The 22,842-nt window shown below is 38.3% G+C and overlaps 1 protein-coding gene across 1 annotated transcript in view; it reads left to right on the top strand.

Annotated features, from left to right (window-relative positions):
* The window catches only part of bcl2b (BCL2 apoptosis regulator b), a 56,147-nt gene extending 33,559 nt beyond the window's left edge, over positions 1-22,588 (top strand). The window contains exon 2 of the mRNA XM_016283627.1: positions 21,381-22,588. Within this exon, the coding sequence (XP_016139113.1) occupies positions 21,381-21,518 (138 nt within the window). The 3' untranslated portion in view covers positions 21,519-22,588. The remainder of the gene's footprint in view (positions 1-21,380) is intronic.
* The last annotated feature ends 254 nt before the right edge of the window (positions 22,589-22,842 follow it).

The following is a 22,842-nucleotide window of genomic DNA, read 5'->3' as shown; positions in this document are numbered from 1 at the left end:
ATACTTTAAATGTGAAATTAAAACTGCCAGTAGGTGTCAGCAAGTCACTGTTAATAAGTGAGTCATTGCGATTGAACCGAATCATTTAAATGGTTGATTCATTCAGAAACAAAACACCGTCATGTTGCTCAGAGACGCAAAACAGTGCTGCGGCTTTGTATGGAATTATTTTTGTTGGCGAAATCAAAAACAGGCAATGTGGTGTACAAAACGTACATCTCTTAATATTAACTTCTTGTAGAACGAGGTGTGGCGGTGAGGACCCGGGAGAGAGGGGTTACACTTGCGAATGTTTGATGTCCAGATTTTATAAGCTGCTAGTTTGGTCTCCCTATAGGCAAACACAGCTTACACTGCATAATAGAGCATAAATATGGCCAGGGGTTCACTTCATTTCCTTCAAGTTCAACTTCAGCAGAATGCGACGGGGTTTCGTTTTCAGCTGGGTCTGCTCTGCACCACTAACGCCTGTCTTGTCCGTCTGCATCTTTCTTATGATTTTAGTGCCAGTTTGCTCTCTTGCCCATTGTTTACTGCAGTAGTTTCCAGGGAGAGATTTTTTTTTTTACTCAGTAATTAATGGGTTTTCAAATGGAGCGAAGTACAATACTTCAAACTAAATATACTTTAATAAGTAGTTACTTTTTTAACTTTAAAAAGTAGAAGTACACAAAAAATCTACTCAATTACAGTAATGCGAGTAAATGTAATTCGTTACTTTCCACCTCTGCACCTTTGTACCTATATACTTCTAAAGGGTCCATATTTTACCTCAATGGGATAGTTCACCCCAAAATGAGAGTGAGCAAATTATGATAAAGTTTTGTCATTTCAAAACTATAACTTTTTTCAGAAATGAAAAGGTTCCAGAAAAGTTTTTTAAGAACATTCTCAGTGTTTTTGTGGCCATACAATGAAGTTGGGGTTTAATGTGGTTTCAAAATGTCGTCTTATGTATTTTATCATGTTTGTGCCAAGAGTTCTTATACCATAGTTGTCATATCTGTGCTGCACTGATAACAGGACCTTCTTGTTGAAATTGATGGCAATACTACAGTTTCAATAGTGTAGATGCACCAATAGTAGATAATGTAGATACAAGGATAAAGGTTCTTTATTGGCATCAATGCTTCCATGAAGAATCTTTAACACCCATTGCCGAAAAGGTTCATTATAGTGGATAAAGTACTTTAGATTAGTAAAGGGTCCTATTATGCCCTAATACGAAGTCTTGATTTCGTTTTTGGGGTGTACTAGAATAGGTTTTCATCATGTTTGATTTTTCCAAAAAGCCATTATTTTTCACATAACTGTCCCAAACTGTCTTGAATGCTGTCCTGTCCTGTTTTGATGAATCCCCTTCTTCTGAAACTCGAAATGGACTCTGACTGGTTAGCTGACCCAGTGCATTGTGATTGGCGAACCCCTTACCATAACTACGAGTTTTATCTGCTCAGCTGTCAATATTAACGATGCCGTCAATTTTGCCCAACCAATTCAAGCCCGAATCAGGAGCCTGGGAATGTTTACGAACAAGAGGATCATGTAGAACCTTTGAAAGCATAAATAAAGGGGTTTTGGAAGAATCAGTATCTCTTCGACACGCTACTAAAGCAACTCTTCTGCTTCGCCTTCTCAAGCAGGCCTTGGTTCTTTATATTTATATCTACAGCATATACTATGGTTGCATGTACACAATCGAAATGAGTGACGTCACTCTATCCAGACTTCACAATATCCAGAAGAAGCTCGCTGTAGTCCGAACGAGCCAGTTGTTGTAGTTCTTGAAAAGTGTTTTCTGTTAAAGAGAATATCTCCTTTTAGAGTGAACTTTGCAAATGTTTTTATGCTCAAAGAGCAACTTTAAACACTAACTAAACTTGAAAAAGTGAAAAAGCGTAATAGGACCCCTTAAAAATGTTTTTCACACTAAGAAAAAAAAAATGGTTCTTTTAAAACGGTTCACTGAAAGATTCTTTGTGGAACCCAAAATGGTTATGCAATGCATCACTGTAAAAACCCCTTTTCGGAACCTTTACTTTTTTTTTTGAGTGAACTGGAACTGGAATGAACTGGTATTTATAAGCATCCAAATGGAATTGTAAAAATAATAACTTTCCCCAATTTAGGTTTCTAAAGCACATATACTGTCCCATCAGCCAACAGGTAGTTTTGCCCCAAACCGCACTGGTTGAGCCAGTTGTTGACAAGCTGGACCGCTAGAATAAACTGAGCATTGCTGAAAGTGTTACAGAGCCACAGTGTTTATATTTTTCAGGAAGTCAGTCTACTACTAGGTGAATGGCTTACTTATACTGTAGTTTTCTCCACACATTAAACTGGCTTTGGACAAAGTATTTTAACATTGGAATAACACATTCCTTTTTAGCGATAATGGTCTGTTCATGGATTTATGTTCATTATGTAAAAATCGTAACTTTACCTGGTACTGGATAAAACAGAACCATATTGTAGTGCTACAAAGATGTCAGAGGAGGTCAAGTTGCTTCAAGTAGATTACTGTTTACAGCTGTTTACCTGGTGATCTAATATCTTTAGTCACTGTTTTCCTCAACTGTGGTTCATTCCATGTAGTTCAAGGTTCAAAAGGGGAGATTGCGATTTTTTTCCCATTATCCAATAACTTTTGAACCTCTGTTGCCGAAACTATCAAGATTTCATTAGAGGGTTGAGCTCCAGAATGACTAGATTATGGGGAGCGCTCTGTGGAGCATGGGGTAGTTTTATTTTTTTTTTTATATTTTTCAGGAAGTCAGTCTACTACTAGGTGAATGGCTTACTTATACTGTAGTTTTCTCCACACATTAAACTGGCTTTGGACAAAGTATTTTAACATTGGAATAACACATTCCTTTTTAGCGATAATGGTCTGTTCATGGATTTATGTTCATTATGTAAAAATCGTAACTTTACCTGGTACTGGATAAAACAGAACCATATTGTAGTGCTACAAAGATGTCAGAGGAGGTCAAGTTGCTTCAAGTAGATTACTGTTTACAGCTGTTTACCTGGTGATCTAATATCTTTAGTCACTGTTTTCCTCAACTGTGGTTCATTCCATGTAGTTCAAGGTTCAAAAGGGGAGATTGCGATTTTTTTCGCATTATCCAATAACTTTTGAACCTCTGTTGCCAAAACTATCAAGATTTCATTAGAGGGTTGAGCTCCAGAAGAGACTAGATTATGGGGAGCGCTCTGTGGAGCATGGGGTAGTTTTTTTTTTATTTTTTTATTTGATGGCTTCACTATGCCTTGGGCTTTGTGCTCTGTATTGTTTGGCTTCAGTTACATTAAGTACTCAATCTACAATGATGATGAATGAGATCACAGAGTCTTTGAATAAGACACATTTGAGCGACTTAATCAAGTCTTTAGACACTAAAGGTGAAGTCATTTTTTCCACAAAATGTTTTACACCTCAATAGGCCTAAATGAAATCTTTTATTTTCCAAAGCACTTCAGATTGTTGTGTCGCACACTGAATAACAAGAACATGAGTACTCCAGTACTGTTGGGGGCAGCAGAGAGGCTTGTGACCGTGTTTATGACAGCTGAAGACCAGTGAAACATAAGCCATATCTAGGGACCGGAAAATCATATAGGATACTCTTGGGAAAGTAAAGAAGCCAGCCAACTTGCATTAACCTACAACTACCTAGAAACACTTAGCAACAGCACAGCAACACATCTCGATAAGTTTTGCATGCCCAACTTCCACTTTTTTTCAGAAAAAATAAAAATCTTACTCGGTGCATCTACAAAATGTTTGGATGCCATTTCTGCCACTGAATAAGAAGTAAAAAACTTTTCATCTCACAGTTCAGACTCAGAATTGTGTGATATAAACTCACAATTCTGACTTTTTTCTCAAAATTGAGTGACAAACTGGCATATGCGTGTTATTGTATGTTTTTTTTTCGCAACGGCGAGTTTGTATCTTGCAATTTATGACTTTTTTTCTCACAATTGTGAGTCTATATCATGTAATTCTGGCTTCTTTTCTCAGAACAGAGTGATATAAACTTGCAATTGCCTTTTATGAAATCAGAATTGTCAGATATAAACTCACAATTCTGACTTTTTTCTCAGAATTGCAAATTTATATCTTCTTTTCTCAGAATTATGAGGGATAAACTCGTAATTGCGATTTATAAAGTCCAATTCTGTGGAAAAAATATTTTAGATCTTGTAACTCGCTATTGCTTGTTATAAAGAAACAATTGCAAGAGCTAGACTCACGCAATTCGCAATTGTGACTTTATATCACACAATTTTGTCTTTATAACTCGCAATTGCAAGTTTATACCTCACAATTTTGAGAAAAAAAATCTAAATTGCAAGTTTCCAACAGGCAGTTATGAGAAAAAAGTCAGAATTGTGAGATGTAAGTGTGCAATTATGAGAAAAATTGTGAGATAAAATTGTATTTTTTATTACGTGGAGGAAACGGACTTCCATAGAAATGTAACATGATATGTATGCTGATTATTCATCATCACAATACATGCCTTCTTCTCCAAAACCAATAAATCCTGAAGCTTTTATATCTTTGTATTTGGATTTCCCCGGCTAACCGCGGCTCACTAAACCCTTGCACTTTGAGCCACAAGATGTTTCAACAAGCTGTCATCTCGCCATCATTGTCTTGGCAACTAGGCGTTTGGCTTTGCAGTAGACATTTCCCTGGTTACAGGCTTGGCATCTGTATAATGCTAACATCACCATGGAAAAGTTAGCTGCAACACTGTTGTTACACAACATAGACCATTTTCATGGGAACCTACTGAATGCCTGGGTCACTGAATGTGAAAGTATCCTGAAAGTGATTTTGTAGGTTTGGCCATAGAAAATCTCCAAAATCCAAGCGATTATAACAGGGTCACCTTGAAAACAATAGGATACTCTTTTCTTCTTTATAATATTGTTACAATAAGATTAAAATCTATGCCTAAATGTGTATTAATGTACTCAGGGCTCTATGCTTACTTTTGTTTTTTAGGAGCAGTCAAAAATGTAAGAGTGCCTTCTGATCAGACAGAAGGTAACTTTACCATTATGGGGCAATATTTGCCCCCTTAAATTGATTTCCCGAAGCATTTCTTTACTTTTGTAAGGGCATGTTTTCCAACCTTTTCAAATGTATGTGTCATTTATGTCAAAATCTCTTAATTTAATTTTATTAAAATAAAAATTCAGTAAGTAACAGCTCATCTGTGACTTTGTTTGAAACTATTTTTGTTGGCTAAATAGAGCAAAAACTGACAATATTGTGTCTGAAATAGGTCACTTATAGTCAAGAAAACAGAGGTAGGAATCTTTTCATATTAGTAAAGCCAACCATGTTCAGTCTATAAATCTTGGCTGAAATATGAAAGAAACTGGACACTGTTTGAATCGCCTGATGTACATCTTTATATGTACCATAGTTCCGTCATGATAACTCTCTGAGAGTTTAGCGTGGTAATATACATGTCAATGTTAATGTATTTGGTCTTGGCGGAATAGAACGGCTATGCAGCTAGCTAAGTACAGAGACTTGCTACTGCCAATACATCCACAGACATGCTGCTGTGAGCATCTAGAAATGAAATAACCCCATTGTGATGAGTGGGGGCGGGGCCGAGAGCCGAGGGAACGGAGCGAGTCCGGTGGAGTAAGTGATAATGCACGACTCGTGCATTATCACTTACTCCACCGGACTCGCTCCGTTCCCTCGGCTCTCGGCCCAGCCCCCACTCGTCACACCCATATATAACATACATGAAGCTACCCTGTTGCAGATCTATACAGGTGGAGCTGGGGGAGGTGGAAGGTTTCTGAAGCGTGCTGCAACTGCTACAGCAAGCACTAGCCACGTATTTGAATGTTGAGAAGAAAGCTCATGTGAATAATGATATGATTAGGTCTATATCAGATTGGTTAGACCTATTGGGCTGAGCCATGTAGAGTTTCCTGACAGAACTTCTACAGTATATTATCATCTGAGTCTGCTTAAATATCATGCAAGCTGAAATTATGCTCTTGATGAAACAAAAGATCCTTACACTGAAAGTCTTTGATGTTTTGGTTTGATCTTTAGCGTAACGGTTATGGTGATAAGATAAGGTATGTTTCCGGCTCTCGGCCCAGCCCCCACTCGTCACACCCATATATAACATACATGAAGCTACCCTGTTGCAGATCTATACAGGTGGAGCTGGGGGAGGTGGAAGGTTTCTGAAGCGTGCTGCAACTGCTACAGCAAGCACTAGCCACGTATTTGAATGTTGAGAAGAAAGCTCATGGGCTGAGCCATGTAGAGTTTCCTGACAGAACTTCTACAGTACATTATCATCTGAGTCTGCTTAAATATCATGCAAGCTGAAATGATGCTCTTGATGAAACAAAAGATCCTTACACTGAAAGTCTTTGATGTTTTGGTTTGATCTTTAGCGTAACGGTTATGGTGATAAGATAAGGTATGTTTCAGAATGGAGCATCCACTGTTGGCGTTTTTACACATGGAAGGTTTGTTTGAATTCAAGCCCATTGTGATTGCATCAGTCATGACCCTTTGTGCAGTTTGCTTGAACCAAACCCCTGAGGATTTAACAGTGTTTCCTTGATGTGCAACTGTGTTTAGAAGAAGGCTTTCATACTAATCAAATCAATCAAAAGTTTATTATTAGTTTAACCTGAATCTACACCAAAACGTCTTGTGTGACAGCATGTGACAGCAATGCAAAACACAATGTTTTGACCAGTAATTTCTAATTCTGGGGCCATATTCAAGAAACATTCATAAAAATATTAGAAAGTGCCATTTTAACTTTTTTGTTGATACTATGTAATATTACTGTAATCTGCAGGCATTGCAATAAGACCAACATAGGCTCATTGGAAATACGTGCCTCTAAATACATTTCTGCAAAACTGAAAAAAACGTACCTATACATATGAATCGCTGCAGTTTCCAGTTAAAATAAACACTAGAGGCACTTTTATTCCTTTTCCTGAGCATTATAACCCCAATTTGCTATTGTGTGCTGCGCATTTTACTGAGGACAGCTTCCACAACACGAGGGAGGACAGTGCCGGATTCGCCCCAAAAGCTTTTGTTGAAAGACAGAGCAAGGGGGCGTGGCAGTACTGAAACACCGTCTAAGCAGTTCGCCAATCACAACACACTGGGACAGCTAACCAATCACAACACATTTTGTTTTTCGGAAGGCGGACCTTCATCAAAGCCGGAACTAATCGAGCCGTTTGTGCCAGGCTGGGGAGAAAGGTATTTTAATAATGTAAATTATGTGAAAAAGTATGCGTTTTTCGAACCACCAAGCATGAGAGCATGTTCTAGTACACCCCCAAAACAAAATCAAGACTTTGTAAAAGAGCATAATAGGACATAGAGCATAAAATTCTTAACTTCTGGTCCTAGGAGACACTAACTTGAATTCATCCAGCCGTCAACGAATATGCAACTTGATGCAACCTCTCACTAGATAGCGAACACTTAGATGCACTTTCTTACCACAGTTAAAGTACTTCAGTTGAGCTGATCGAGATGCTCAAAACATGTTTAGGACAGGACTACCTGTTGGTCCGACCAGTGGCAGGCGGGTGAGTGTTTGGGAAAGAGTCATTATTTTTGCAGTTCTGTTTGATGGCACAGTAATTACACTTCACTTTAAGCCTGCAGCTATCGATTAATTGAATGAAGACGGATGCCTTTGTCATTATGAATTCTCAGCTCAACGCTGATTAGCTTGATTATTGCTGAGTGCCTGTAGAAAGAGGATGGATTGGAATCGACATGCAACTCCATACGCCCTTCCACCAGGTGATGACTCAGCGATCTTTTACCAATATCTGCGCCCTCCACATGCACCACGCCTGCCCTTTTGGACTGCCGGCTCTTGGCAGATACAACAGGGACAGTTTTATTAGATTAGTGGCCAGGCCTGGCCTGTTTATTTATAGCTGGGGTGGCTGCTTTCTTCCCTTCTCCTCAGGGAAAGGGCAGCACACCCATGCACAGACCACCGCTAACAATGCGTTAACCTCCGTCATCACTGTTAAAGGTGGAGTGGCTGAAAGCTTATTTTACACAACAATGTCTACCCTTGTGTTTGTGCATTTCTTCAGGCTTTTCCAAGTATTAAAAATGGTCATGGAGCACATGAGTTGTGTGAATATAAATATCAGGTACTTGGTGCGCTTTTCGCACAATGAACACGGTGTGGGATTGATATGGCTTGGTGTGCAGCTGTATTGTTATCTTATTTTCTGCTGTACAGAGATGGCCCAATGATTTTTGACTCCAGGCTATGTCAGCAGAAATCTTGGTTGCCCTGCCTGCAAGTTTTAATCCCAGGTGGACAATGTTGTAAAACAGCCATGTGGCCGCTTCAAGCTTGTGTCTAGACTTGTTTAGCCAGACTTTTGACTTGCGGCACAAAGTCTGGTCCTCATCGCAGGTTATTATGCCTAAGAATAGCAACTTAGATTATTTGCATTCACACAACCAAACTTTTTTTCACACTTATTTATCTCTACCATTTAGGGTGTTTATTTCAAATAGATTATACCACAATAATAGATCTGCATGGAACAATATGAATTCAAATATTGGTGTAGGAGTCTCAGCGAATGCTTTCCCCCCCTGGTGAACTGATGAAACGCCTGTGTGTCTTGACCTCTTGAATTTGCATTGCTGTCAGACAATGGATGAGCTTCTGTGGATAAGACTAGCTTGTGTCTTGATTCTTGTTTAACAATGCTTCATAATAACGTAAATGCAAGCCTAAAGATACTGTATGCAAGTAAGTGAATGCAAATCCTTGTAGTTATTTAAGTTAAGTTTCATTCTGAAAATTAGAAAGCAGCTAATAACGTGTTGTACAAATACATGTCATGTTGGAGCAGCAGTTTGAAGAAAATCTCAGTAGTTAGTTAAATAGTCAAAAACAATGGCATAGACATTAGGCGTGTTTCCATTACCCTTCTGGTGTAGGAGTCTCAGCGAATGCTTTCCCCCCCTGGTGAACTGATGAAACGCCTGTGTGTCTTGACCTCTTGAATTTGCATTGCTGTCAGACAATGGATGAGCTTCTGTGGATAAGACTAGCTTGTGTCTTGATTCTTGTTTAACAATGCTTCATAATAACGTAGTTGCAAGCCTAAAGATACTGTATGCAAGTAAGTGAATGCAAATCCTTGTAGTTATTTAAGTTAAGTTTCATTCTGAAAATTAGAAAGCAGCTAATAACGTGTTGTACAAATACATGTCATGTTGGAGCAGCAGTTTGAAGAAAATCTCGGTAGTTAGTTAAATAGTCAAAAACAATGGCATAGACATTAGGCTCGTTTCCATTACCCTTCAAATTGCGCAAATTGAAATTGCGAATTGAAAATATGCCTAATGCAAACGTGTCAATTTCGAAAAAGGAATAACTCGCATTTAAAGGTCACATGGCGTATGTAAAAAGTCATATGATAATTCTTCAATGTACTATAACATCCAAGAAAGACCTCTTACGGGGCCGCTCTCCAGTATAAGGGGCTTTCCCTACCATTAATGCTTAGACAGTTTACACTGCACACGTCTGCGGTGCAGTGTGGCTCTGATATGGCCACTCTAGTCAATGCTTGTGCTTATTCCAGCTGTGCCACGTACGTTTCTGAAGCGGCTCTCTGTGCTGCTTCTGTAAAGGTACACGCATACGCCTCCTTTGAATAAATATAGCCAAAATCCCACCAAAATCCGTTGCCATGACTTATCGCTAGAGGCAAAAGGTTACATTTTAGTCGCATAACATTAGTTAATGGAAACGCTGTCATTTCGCAATACTTTTTTATCGACATTAATCAAATATCGCCAAAGTTTTGCGCAAATCTGTAATGGAAATGCGCCTACTGACCTCCTAAATACTGAGATACTGTATGTACAATGTTAGCAATGCATTAGGCAAGCATTTCTGCATATGCATGAATTGTGTGAAGTATGATTTCTATTCTTAGCATCACCTTAGCACCTATGGCCATGTTCCCTTACAAACTCCTCTACTCACTACAGGAGGCCCATCCAGTTTGATCTATAATCTTTCACAGACAATAGCCTGCTCAAGAATTAGATCACTGTTTCAGCGAAGGTCATATTGGACTGAAGTTCTGTGGAAAATAAGCAGGGGATGATATTCAATTATAACCGTATGTGACTCTGGTTTCCATTGTCCATTGTCCTTTGTCTCTCTTCCTTTGCTAGCTTCCCATCCAAAATTAAAAGACTGTCCCTCAATCCTCAGTCCCCAAACTTTAATTTACATGTAGTTAGTTTGGATGAGAAAGGTCTATTGTGAAAAGTTCTGGCAAAATGCTTTCCCTCAATTTATTCAAAATCACATTTCTTCATCTCGGTGAAGCATGAATGCCCCTATGAGACATTCTGTGTGTGTACACACACTAGCATTGACACTAATTTGAATATTTATGTGGTGGAACAGGTCCAATCGCAGATAATTTAGGAGACTTGCAGCGGTTGGATCCCTTATGCCAAGTCAGCTCGGCTCTCAGGTGCCTCAGGTGTTTTCCCATGAATACTAACAGCGTGCTTCTGGAAACCTGCCAGCCGCTGGAAAACACAATGAAATGACAATGTGTGCAGGATGCGCAGAGCATCATACAGATGAAATATGATAACAACGACCCAATACACAGGGCAATATTGAGTGCTATTCCACACTATACTGAAACCTCAAGTCCAATGCTTTGGGTTGATTTAAAATGAGACATGCAATCTCGTTTATTCTCTGTGACCTCCCAGTATATGCAGGTGCATGTGATACGGCAGCTATGATTACTGTGGTATGCTTGTCAGGTTTAATTAACTGCAAAGCAGGTATGCTGTCGCTCTTTTTTTCCTCTCTCGGTAGTCATGTCGAATCAATAGCCAAAGGTTTTTATTGAGTTTTTCCAAGGGCTCAGTGCCCTTCACTACCAGTTTGCTGACATGCCTGGTTATCTTGTTAAGAAGTGCAGAATTAAAGTCCTCTGTCATCATTTTGCCACTCAGCCAGGTTGGTGGACAAACACCCCTGAGATTGGCTTGCTGACCTTTTTGTGTGAAGCAAGTCGGCTGTTTCTCCTTCTCTGTGGACACTAGTCCACAAATTTCCCAATACTATGTCGTAACCAGGCACAATGTGACAAGCTTCAAATCAGTAAAGTGATTTTTCTGTCCTCACTAAAAAAGAAAAACTGCCTAAAGCTATAGACATAGCCAATTAGGACAAATTTGACAATTAAGAAGCAGCCATTAGAATTTGCAGTGGATGGGCTCCATGGTGGGATTTTTGAAGGTTTACAGGGTACTTTCATGAATGTGTTATTCCATGTGTTACATTGAGATTAACTATATGCTAGTGTACTCATATACTAAAGATTTTGGAGTTCTTTTTCAGGAAAACGGGCCAAAATATTGATAATTGCACTCAGGTGTATACAGATTTCGGTAACACTTTAGTTTAGGGACCAATTCTCACTACTAATGCATATTACTAGCATATTGGCTGTTTATTAGTACTTATAAAGCACATATTAATGCCTTTTCTGCACCCCTCCCCCCCCAGATCCATTAATTCACCACATAACTAAACTATTAATAAGCAGCAAATTCGTTTTTTGATGCAAAAGTCCTAGTTAATAGTTAGTTAATAGTGAGAATTGGTCCAAAAACTAAAGTGTGACCCAGATTTGTTAAATAAACTGCTCTCTAGATGACTTTGTGATGCAACTGAAGTAGCGACAGATCTTCTCTTCTGTATTGTGATGTACATCAGAGTGAAATGGATTATCAAAAAGAAAAAATGTAGGGCGGGGACTTGGTTCAATCTATTTTTTTGTTGATTAGATGGAGGCAGATCCGAATGTGAGTTTGCAGTCAATTGTAAGAAAGGGACAGAATGGTTAAGTGGATTAAATGATTGGCGAAATCCACTAGAAAGAAGTCTGTCCCTTTACCTAAAGACATGACATTTGAGTTGACATTGGGGGTGAGTAAATAATGACAGAGTTTTCACTTTTGGGTGAACTATCCCTTTAAAATTACGAAGAAAATTAAACATGTTGAAACATTTGCAATTAGATTAATAACATGCATTTAGAAAATAGACAGGGTGAATTTACATCTCATCATGACTTTAACATCACCTTTTCAATCCAAAAGAAGACACTGTTACTGTCACATAATGGATGCAGTGCAAAGAAGCTTGCGGATAATTTGAGTTAGTTTAAAGGAGACCTTTGAAGTATATTTGCTCTCAATTTTTTTCTTTCTTGTTGCACAGTGCTTTGCGTTGCAGCCGGTTTGCTTTTGCATTGTAGCCGGCTATAGGACAAAACTCAGATTAGCATGAAATTACAACTGATGTGATCTACCTGCCTGTGTAAGAAGAAAAATGCATTGCCATAACATGTAAAGATGATTTAGGATTAGGGCACACCTGTTTTGTCAACCGTGTTATGTCTAGAGGTATGCACTGTTGAGTCTATTTACTTTGTTTCCAACCATTGGTTGAGTTCAAAGATGGTTGAGTAGTGCTGCTTTTGATCTTCACCACATCGCTGCCATTTATCTGAGATTTGACTTTGATTATTGGGCTGTGGGAGCTATTTTCAGCATAATATCTCCAAATATCTCATGTAAAAACCTGCCCTGTCAATCCATAAGTTCTCTGTTTCTGAGAAAAGTAAAACACAAGTCCAGCAAATAATGTGGGTTTGTAGCCGTGGAAGTCTGGCAACTGCGACATACGGACAGTAACTCCCCCATCCCTGTCCTGTGGGAGCCTTCAGGGAGTTTTCATTAGTGTGGCTTTTCTGCAGAAAGGGGGCTGCTGCAGATTTCCACCAAAATGTTCCAGATTTCACATGGCAGCTAAAGAAATGCAGTTGCGTGGAGTCTTAAGCCTCCTGCGGACCTTAAGAAGCGCTTCTGCTGATGAAAGCGCTTCTCCTTCACTCCGGTGAATACAGCACATCACATCGCAAGGTGGGGAAGAGCAGCTTCAAAATAGGATAACGAAGAATAATTAATTTAGCCCATTACTTCTTTGACCCATATAACATGTAGAGGACATCCCAAAATCTATTATAAAGAAGAGGAAGCATGACCCAGATTTTTAACTTTGGGAATTTTTTTAACACATTTCCCTTTTTTTAGTGCCTTGTTTTAATTCATTTTTTTGTTGTTGAAACAATTAAGATGTAGTTCTTAGTCATTATGACTAGTTATATTTCTAGTCATCATGTCTTGAATAACAGCCTTACTGTAAAAATGACTGTAGTAGTAGTATCATGTTACAGTGATGATATCAGATAATAATAGGTAATACCATGGTGTGTTGATACATATACACTATATGACAAATATACAGTCATTTTTGTGAGGACAAATCTTAAAGAAATATTTCACCCAAAAATGAATATTCATCATTTTCTCACCCTCATGTCATTATCTTCAGAAAACACAAATGAAGTTATTTTTAATTAAACATTTACGAGACATTCAACGCATTCAAAAGGTTATAAAGTGATCGTAAAAGTAATCCGTATGAATTGGTTTAAGTCTTCTGAAGGGACACGATTGTTTTATATGATAAACAGATTTAATTTAGGCATTTATTTACATATAAAACACACACACACATAGAGTTCATCAAATATGGTCAACGGAAGCTCATACGTCCTTTTTGTAATGTATTTTAATGCTTTTGTTTGCCATGATAATGTCAATTGACAAATTTATATGACATAATTACTTTTTTTTTTTTTAACATAGTAATTCAAAGAACGCCACAGTATTAACATAGTATATAGTAAGGTAATACTATTGTATTTTTAGTACTTTTTTTGTTCCCTTGGCAGGATGTTACATACAGTTTGGTGCTATATAACATACAGTTATCTGGGAATAAAGTCTTTAAATGACATGGAGTGAAAGTGTTGCACAAAGAGTGTCATTGGAATATCTGGTCTTGTGACAGCCATCAGTTTCTGGAAGTGTATTTACTGTATCTATCGACATGAGGGTAATGGAAAATATACGCTACATATACACTCCAGAAGAGAAGTCACATGTGATGTGTGTGTGTGTAAGAGAGTGTACTGAAGCCTGACCGAGTGAAAGTGTGATGCATGTTCCTGAGCTTCTGTCCCATGATGCCCACCTGACTCTCTCCCATCACCCAAAGCTCTCGTGATGTCCGACACGCTCATGTAGTTAAGACAGCACTCGAAACCATTTAGAAACCCTCTGTTTCTGCAGTGCTGCATAGGTTATGTTCGGACAAAATACTAGCACAGTGTATTCTGAGTACTGTACACTGAACACTGCCTACTATAGTCAGTATAAGTCATCATAGTTGCCAAATAACCTTACTACATTTATACATGCCCAGATCATGTTTAATTCAGCAAGAAGCAAGAATATCCACTTATAATCGGTTTTAAATAATACATTTTAATGCAATTTTGCCAGATGAGTGAAAGATGTTAAAAATTGCGGCATTTCATGCATTGATTTGTCATATTGGAAGTGAGAGGTTGAATCAAGCACATTGCATTATAGGATACAGTACAATACAGAACAGCGCAGTATGCAAACTTAACAGCAGAAATAGAGTAATATATTAATACGCTGTTCAAACATATCTATACAGTGCTATTTTAGTATTATCTCTACCATTATAGTGTTTATTCATATTTTAAATGAGCTTTTGTTTTTATATTTACAGTTTCAGTCATTTAAAGTTTAGTTTGGGCAATTTTATGTGCTTTTGTATTCATTTTTGTTTTTATATGTCTGTTTAGCAGTATTTTTATTCCAGTTTTAGTCATTTTAGTACTTCAATTTCAGTTGGTTGCCAACTATTTGATTTTTCAGAAAGAGAGTAGTATATGTAGCAGTGTTATTTTAGTATTATCTATAGTGTTTATTAATGTTTTGAATGAGCTTTTATTTGTATATTTTAGTTTTTCGAAATTTGACATGCTTTTGTATTCATTTTTCATGTCTATATTTATTTTTATGTCAGCTTTAGTCATTTTAGTACTTCAGTGTCAGTTAGTTGCCAACAATTTTATTTTTCATTTGAGTTTTTTTAAGGTTTTCATCTAATATTTACTTTTTATTTTCGCTTCATTTAATTTACTGAAAAGGATTTTTTATTTATTTTATTTAACAATAATAACACTGACATGTAGCCATGTAAATTCCATCTGCTTCAGGTTAGTTTTAAGTCTAGTTAAGCAAGAACTTCTCAAAAATGTAGCCTTTCGGAAGCGTTTTCTTTAGTTATGCCTTTAGATTTCTATGGATCAATGAAGTGTGGCCTTTCATAGCTCCTGCTTGTATTTTTTTCACTCATCTGACTCCGAGTACTTGCCTGAACACTTCTAGAGCTCTTAAACTCTGCTGTCACATGAAAACAAGCCTCCAGGATTTTGTGGCCTTTTAACATTCAACTGTCTAAAAAAAATATTTGTTCTCTCTCGTTTAAGTTTTAGTTCTCCAAATGTTTCCTCCTATTCTCTCAAAGGGACTTTCCATCGTTTGTGGGTATATCGTATAATAGGAGGTTTCACACTGGAATGTATGTGTGGGCGAACGTATAAAAGGGCAAACTCCTCGAACTTTGTCTGCCATGACTTGCTTGGCATTGTTTTCAGTGTGAAGTTTAACGAGGATGGCTCGTGTTGTCAAACCCTCTCTGCTCGTAAAGCACTATTCACGCGGTGGGTGGCATGCAGTGTTTACTAATTAATACCTGAAATGTGCGGTGCTTTCATCAGGGGAGTGCACAGTGGGAGTACAACACAAAAATGGCAAGGCTTGCATGACTGTTAAATAGGAACTTGATGAGATGATGATTTAAAAAAAAAAACAAAAAAAAATCCCAGCAGAGGTTAATAGAGATACACAAATGTTATCCACCCGGGAGGCTCACTTGAGCAGTTTAAATGTGAGGACGTCAGAGTTTTATTCTCAGCTGTGCTGTGTCTCTCACAGTCTGCATGAAGGGAGGATGAGAGGAAATCATTTTTTGGTGTTTTGGACTGCACCCTGTGAAGCTTAGTTCAGAATAAAGGAAATACTTCCTGTATATCAGTTTAAAGGGACAGTTCACCCTAAAATGAACCCTTGTACATGTTCCAAATGTAGTAGTTTATGATGGAATACAAAAGGAGAAGTTTATCAGAATGAGACCAGAATAAAAAGTTAATGACTCTCCAGCTCCAAAAATGACACAAAAGCACCGTAAAAGCACCGAAGTAGCATAAAAGCATTTCAGCACTATATTGTAAGTCTTCAAAAGCTGTATGATGGCTTTGTTTGAAGAACAGACCAACATTAGACACAAATAATCTTGATGAGATGATGATTTAAAAAAAATAAAAAATAAAAAATTCCCAGCAGAGGTTAATAGAGATACACAAATGTTATCCACCCGGGAGGCTCACTTGAGCAGTTTAAATGTGAGGACGTCAGAGTTTTATTCTCAGCTGTGCTGTGTCTCTCACAGTCTGCATGAAGGGAGGATGAGAGGAAATCATTTTTTGGTGTTTTGGACTGCACCCTGTGAAGCTTAGTTCAGAATAAAGGAAATACTTCCTGTATATCAGTTTAAAGGGACAGTTCACCCTAAAATGAACCCCTGTACATGTTCCAAATGTAGTAGTTTATGATGGAATACAAAAGGAGAAATTTATCAGAATGAGACCAGAATAAAAAGTTAATGACTCTCCAGCTCCAAAAATGACACAAAAGCACCGTAAAAGCACCGAAGTAGCATAAAAGCATTTCAGCACTATATTGTAAGTCTTCAAAAGCTGTATGATGGCTTTGTTTGAAGAACAGACCAACATTAGACACAAATAATCTTATTTAAAGGCACAATATGTAATTTTCGCCGCTAGAGTGCGCGTATTCAAAATAAACAAAGAGACAAAGGCGTTGTTTGATGACGCCGTGACTGAGTGTGGAATCATGGGAGTTGTGGTCTTCATCCCCACAGCCGATGCAATCCAACGGGACTCGGGCAGAAATCATGTTCATGGATGAGCTAATGATTTATTAACGTAGCAGAATGAAGCAGGGTGAGGCTGAAAGCCGTCGAAGCGAAACGAGGCTGCTGAACGAGCGCGACACACGGCTGGAAAGCAGCGGAGCTTTTATTATGCCACAGTCGAGCGCTTCCGCTGCTTCCGGTCGTGCGTATGTGGGGTAAAGCAGCGCTGTTTTAGATACAGCGTCTATACTAGTGTCCACAGAGAACGAGAAACCGCTGACTTGCTTCACACAAAAAGGTCAGCAAGCCAGTCTCAGGGGTGTTTGTCCACCAACCTGGCTGAGTGGCAAAATCAGATACGTTTGAAAGTTCTGTTATAATGCTACTAGGGAAGTCGTGGCCTAATGGTTAGAGAGTCGGACTCGTAACTCGTCTAAAGGTTGTGGGTTTGAGTCTCGTACAGGCAGGGATTGTAGGTGGGGGGAGTGAATGTACAACGCTCTCTCCCACCTTCAATACCACGACTGAGGTGCCCCTGAGCAAGGCACCGAACTGCTCCCCGGCCGCCACAGCAAAAATGGCTGCACACACCACTGCTCCGGGTGTGTGTTCACGGTGTGTGTGTGTTCACTGCTGTGTGTGTGCACTTTGGATGGGTTAAATGCAGATTCCACATGTCACGTCACATGTTCACTTCTCTGTGCGGTCGTCACCGGTTTATTAAAACACACAACATATTAAAGCGTCTTCCATGTTTTCTACAAAACAAAACCGAGGGGTTATAACGTCATTGGCAGGCGACACAATGACACTATGCTCCGTGTCACTAGTTAAAATTGTTTATTTCTCTGGATTTAAACATTCTTCGAAACATTTGGGATAATGTAAGTACACAAGTCAGCAAAATATATGTTCTAGTGGTTTTTGGATATTTTAATAAAAAATCTTACATATTGTGCCTTTAAACTACTTTTCGTGTGACTAAAAGTGTCGTGTCAGGTTTGGCGTAAATGATGATCCTTGCGTTCAAATATGCATACTTCACTAGTAATGTAGTATATCTGGATTTCATTCACACTATATAGAACATACTTTTTTAATGGGTCACAAATACTTACCTACTCTGACAGTGTGAGATTTCCAACTGAAATTTCGATTCCATTGACAAAATCTGCCGTGACATCTTGAAATGGCGTCTAGACGTGTGGGGAAATAAAACAAGATATCATGGCCGCTTATTAATTCATTACCTTGTTTTGGTTCAATCGTTGAGTATTCATTGTATTATTTCACCACTATTTTCTTCTGCATGTCATGTGTGAAGCCCCGTACTGATTGTGCTTAAATTAGATTTATGTTTTATTATTTGTCGTGAGTTGTTTGGACCCCAAGGTACTTTTATCATGCTCTTTTGTCATTTTTAATGATTAAACGTTTTCTCTGTATTGGAAAAGAGCATCCTGAACATTTTTAGGTAAACGTCATATGACGAATCACTTATGCACTTATGATCCTTTGTCTGCTACTTTTAGAATAATTACATTAGATATGAGGTATTTATGTCGTAATTCTCTCCAACAAGCTGAGTTTTGTCTTCTGGGGAGGAACTACAGGAGGAACTCTTCCCAGGTCAGGTTCGGACATCCTGTTAAACACAAAGATCCTGGTTTGGGATGCCACTTCCTTCCTCTGTCCGTCTGATTGTCCACAGTAGTTATATTAGCGGACATCCTCTCTGTCCAGTTTCAAAGGCACTACACTAATATATGTGAGGGAATCACTAACGTGTAGATGTGTTTCGTAAATGTTGGTTTATTTATTTTTGCAGTGAAATAACAATATGTGCTTGTGTATTTCACATGTGTTGTTGATATATGGCAGTTTGGGTTGGGATGTATATGAGACTCTGAAAGGCTCTGCTCATTCCCCCAGAACTCTTGAATTGAGCTTGTTTTTCTGTCCATCCCTACGGACTGCAAACACATTCTTACCACTAGGGGGCGGCAGGTGTAATACACACTTTAAAGGGGTCATATGATGCTGCTAAAAAGAACATTATTTTGTGTATTTGGTGTAATGAAATGTGTTTATGCGGTTTAAAGTTAAAAAAACATTATTTTCCACATACTGTACATTATTGTTTCTCCTCTATGCCCCGCCTTTTTGAAACGCGTCGATTTTTACAAAGCTCATCAGTCTGAAAAGCGAGGTGTGCTCTGATTGGCCAGCTATCCAGTGCGTTGTGATTGGCCAAATGAGTGCTACTCTACACTGTCCAAAACTCGCGTTAGAATCATCAGTGGCAAATGATAAAAGAAAACGTACTTACGTGAGACAGAACTGCCTTTTTGTCTAACGTTACTCTCCCAGGATCAGTAAACAGTCCTCCATAAAATGTGCCGGCGATCCACAGCACTTAGTTGTAGTATTTCCTCAGCGACCAGCACGGATCAGCTCTAGGCATGACGAAGCGGATATCGTCCTCTTTTGGAAGACCAAACAAAGTAGTTTCGCTTTCACAACGAAGCACACAGCGCCTTCACGACATGGCGGCGGCGGCAACAGTACTACAGCGAGAATAAAAGTTACGCCTTCTTTCTTTGCGTGAACATTTGGGCGGCGTTATGCAAATCTTCCCACATAGTGACGTAGACATGTGGGGGCGTGTCAGAACGAGTCCTTTTAGGTTGGCGTGGTTGACTCTTAACTTTTATAAAGAATATCTCTTTGAATTTGAGACTTTAGTCTTTGCAAATTTACAGATCTTCTTTATGCACCAAGAGCTTTGTAACACTCCAAAGAGAAAGGAAAAATTTAAATCACATCATATGACCCCTTTAAACATGCTTCCTTATGGCTTTACATACAGCATAAACTCTGTATCAAGCCACAGAATGTTGCAGATATGCAAAACATTTGAGTGGAATATACATTTGACTAGTTATTGTTATCTGCAGACTTGTAACTATGACACTTTGACGAGACGAGATTTGAACTAAACGTTGGCTTTAGTTTCATATTTAATGATTTAGTTTTTTTTTTCAAATAATTAAGTATTTCAATATTCACAGTTATTTTCAAAACAATAATCTCAGTATTTTTTATGCAATTGCAATTTAGTTATTTGTAATTATTATTCTAGTCTATTCTATTCTAATTTAATTAAATGTAAGAATTTGACATAAAAGATGCTGCATGCATTAAAAATTGTTCACATTTGAAAGCTATCACTCAGAAATGAAAGAAAATGTAAATAAATGAAAGTTTATTTTCGTAGTTTTACTACATTAAATTAAAATTCAATTCAAAATCGAGTACCAAATTATGACCCCTATAATAAAAATGAAGTGCTTAAGAAATTGCTGTGAGATTATGAATGATCCCAATCCTAATTACTGAACTGTTCATGGTCTTATTACAAATACCACACTTAAATTATGTACGAATTACGGCAAACTGCTATCAAATTTGCAATTTTTTAAATCTAGACTGTAAAGGTCTTTGCACACTGAGTCCGAAATTTTCACACGGTAAAAAATAAATACGACCTCACGTTGCATCAATCACGTTTATACGTTTCCTCCGAAACTTTCGTCCGTCATAAAAAAAATCAGTTCGGGTTCAATTTTCTGTGTTTTTCGCATCCGCAGCAAGCATTTGACTCAGTGTGCAAGGTTTCTGTGCATGACGATGATCAATACGAAAAAACGCGTTCGAAAATTTCGGACTCAGTGTGCAAAGACCTTAACACTTTAGTTTAGGCACCAATTTATTCCAACTGCCATTGATATTTTAAATAGGATCTTAAAATGAATTTTTTTTTTAAGTTGTGTTTTTGTGATGTAATGTAGTCTGTTGTTGTGAGGACTACTTGTGCTGTTTTTGTGTTGAGCCTTTTGTCTAAAGACAATTTTCTACCCCATTGGGGATAGACAATAAAGCTTTTGAAATTGAATTGAAATTGTTAGCCTGCCAATTAGCATGCATATTGGCTGGTTATTAGTACTTATAAAGCACATATTAATGCCTTGTTCTGCATGACCATATTCTAGATCCCTAATCCTACCCAATAGCTAAACATAACTTCTACCTTACTTAATATTAATAAGCAGCAAATTAAGAGTTTATTGAGGTAAAAGTCATAGTTAATAGTAAGAATTGGTCCCCAAATTCAAGTGTGACAATCTAGGCTGTAATGTTTTCTGAAGACAAGCCTAATTAACAGTAATAGTGATGCATTAGTAAGCACCATGATTAATATGTTCAGTTAAATATCATGTCTTGATGAAAATTCTCTCTCTCTCTCTTCAGGAGGCGTTTGTGGAGCTCTACGGCAGGCAGAGGGACTCTGTGTTTCGCAGCTCGTGGTCATCGATAGTAACGGTCTTCGGTCTAGCTGCGCTTGGGGCCGTTGGCTTGACCATAGGAGCCTACCTTGCTCAGAAATGAGGAACCTTGCCCTTCTTCAGTCGTTTGCCCTCTCTCTCCGTCTGAACCCCTCCTCTGCTTTCCCCAGAAGACGTCCCAGGACTGCTCCTCTTCAAAGCCTCTCTCCTACTCTCTACAAGGCTTTCTTCTCTGCCCTCAAACACAAAGACAGAAAAGACAGGAAGTGAACGCGCTGCCGACAGATCATGAGAGGATGGAGGAAAAGAAGAATAATGAGGTGAAAGAGACACAGTGTCATCGGCAGAATTAGTTCAGATCTCAAAGTGAAACATTTTTTGACAGTTTTGGTGTTCGTATATGTAAAAATGATGGGAAAATACAAAGGACAAGCCACATCTGGAGGTTTTGAAGGTCTGTGCTGATTGAAAGTATCTTCGGATGACACCAGCGCTCTCCAAATGTCCTTTAAGAGTCGGGTTGATCTTAAGAGACAATCTGCACTAAACTACCATCGTTGGTCTTAGTTGTTTTTGTAGGATTAATTGTAGCCCATCTTCTACCCATTGCTCTTTCAGGCTACCGTTTCTTGTGCTGCCATTCTTGTATCATAGAGATAGAAAGAACCTGAAGAACTGTGAGGAGGAAAAGAGAGAAATGTGGAGACAATGTCCCTCAAGGCACTGGATTTTGATCAAATTTCGACAGAGGGGTGAGATCCAGTATGTAGAGGGAACAGTTGAAAAATGAATAGTGGGATGCCAGTCTCTCTTTCTAAAGAGCTTTATTGAGGACTTAAGAAGGGTTTCCTTGAAGTGCTTTGGGCCAGAAAGTAACCAGAAAGGACAGAATGGGAAAGCACTTTTCAGACTTTGAAAGAGCCTTGGTTAGACACTTTATTGACATGTTCAACAGATGCGTGTGAGCCAGTCAAAAGATCTCAAACTGTACAGTATGTAAAGAGGTGACGCTTTATTCTTCTTAATACTGCAACAACACTTCTGTTCACTCTAGTGTTCATTCATACACCAAAAGAAGCAGCTGGGTGGATCTCAAATCTGTCGAGAGCAAGTCAAGGTTATATTTCACCTCAAAATCAAAAGAAAGATATATTAATATATTATATATACACACTACCGTTCAAATGTTTGAGGTCAGAAAGTTTTTTTAAAAGAAATGTACTTTCATTCAGCAAGGATGCATTAAATTGGTCAAAATTGACAGGCTTTTATGTTACAAAATCAAATTTCTGTTTCAAATAAATGGTGTTCTTTTAAACTTTATATATCAAAGAATGTTTTCGACATTGATCAAATAAGAAATGTTTCTTGAGCAGCAAGTCAGTATATTAGACTGATTTCTGAAGGATCATGTGACACTGAAGACT

This window comes from Sinocyclocheilus grahami, unplaced genomic scaffold (assembly GCF_001515645.1).
Source record: "Sinocyclocheilus grahami isolate Dianchi unplaced genomic scaffold, SAMN03320097.WGS_v1.1 scaffold176.1, whole genome shotgun sequence".
NCBI classification, from domain to species: domain Eukaryota; kingdom Metazoa; phylum Chordata; class Actinopteri; order Cypriniformes; family Cyprinidae; genus Sinocyclocheilus; species Sinocyclocheilus grahami.
This window is presented reverse-complemented; position numbering and strand designations above follow the sequence as displayed.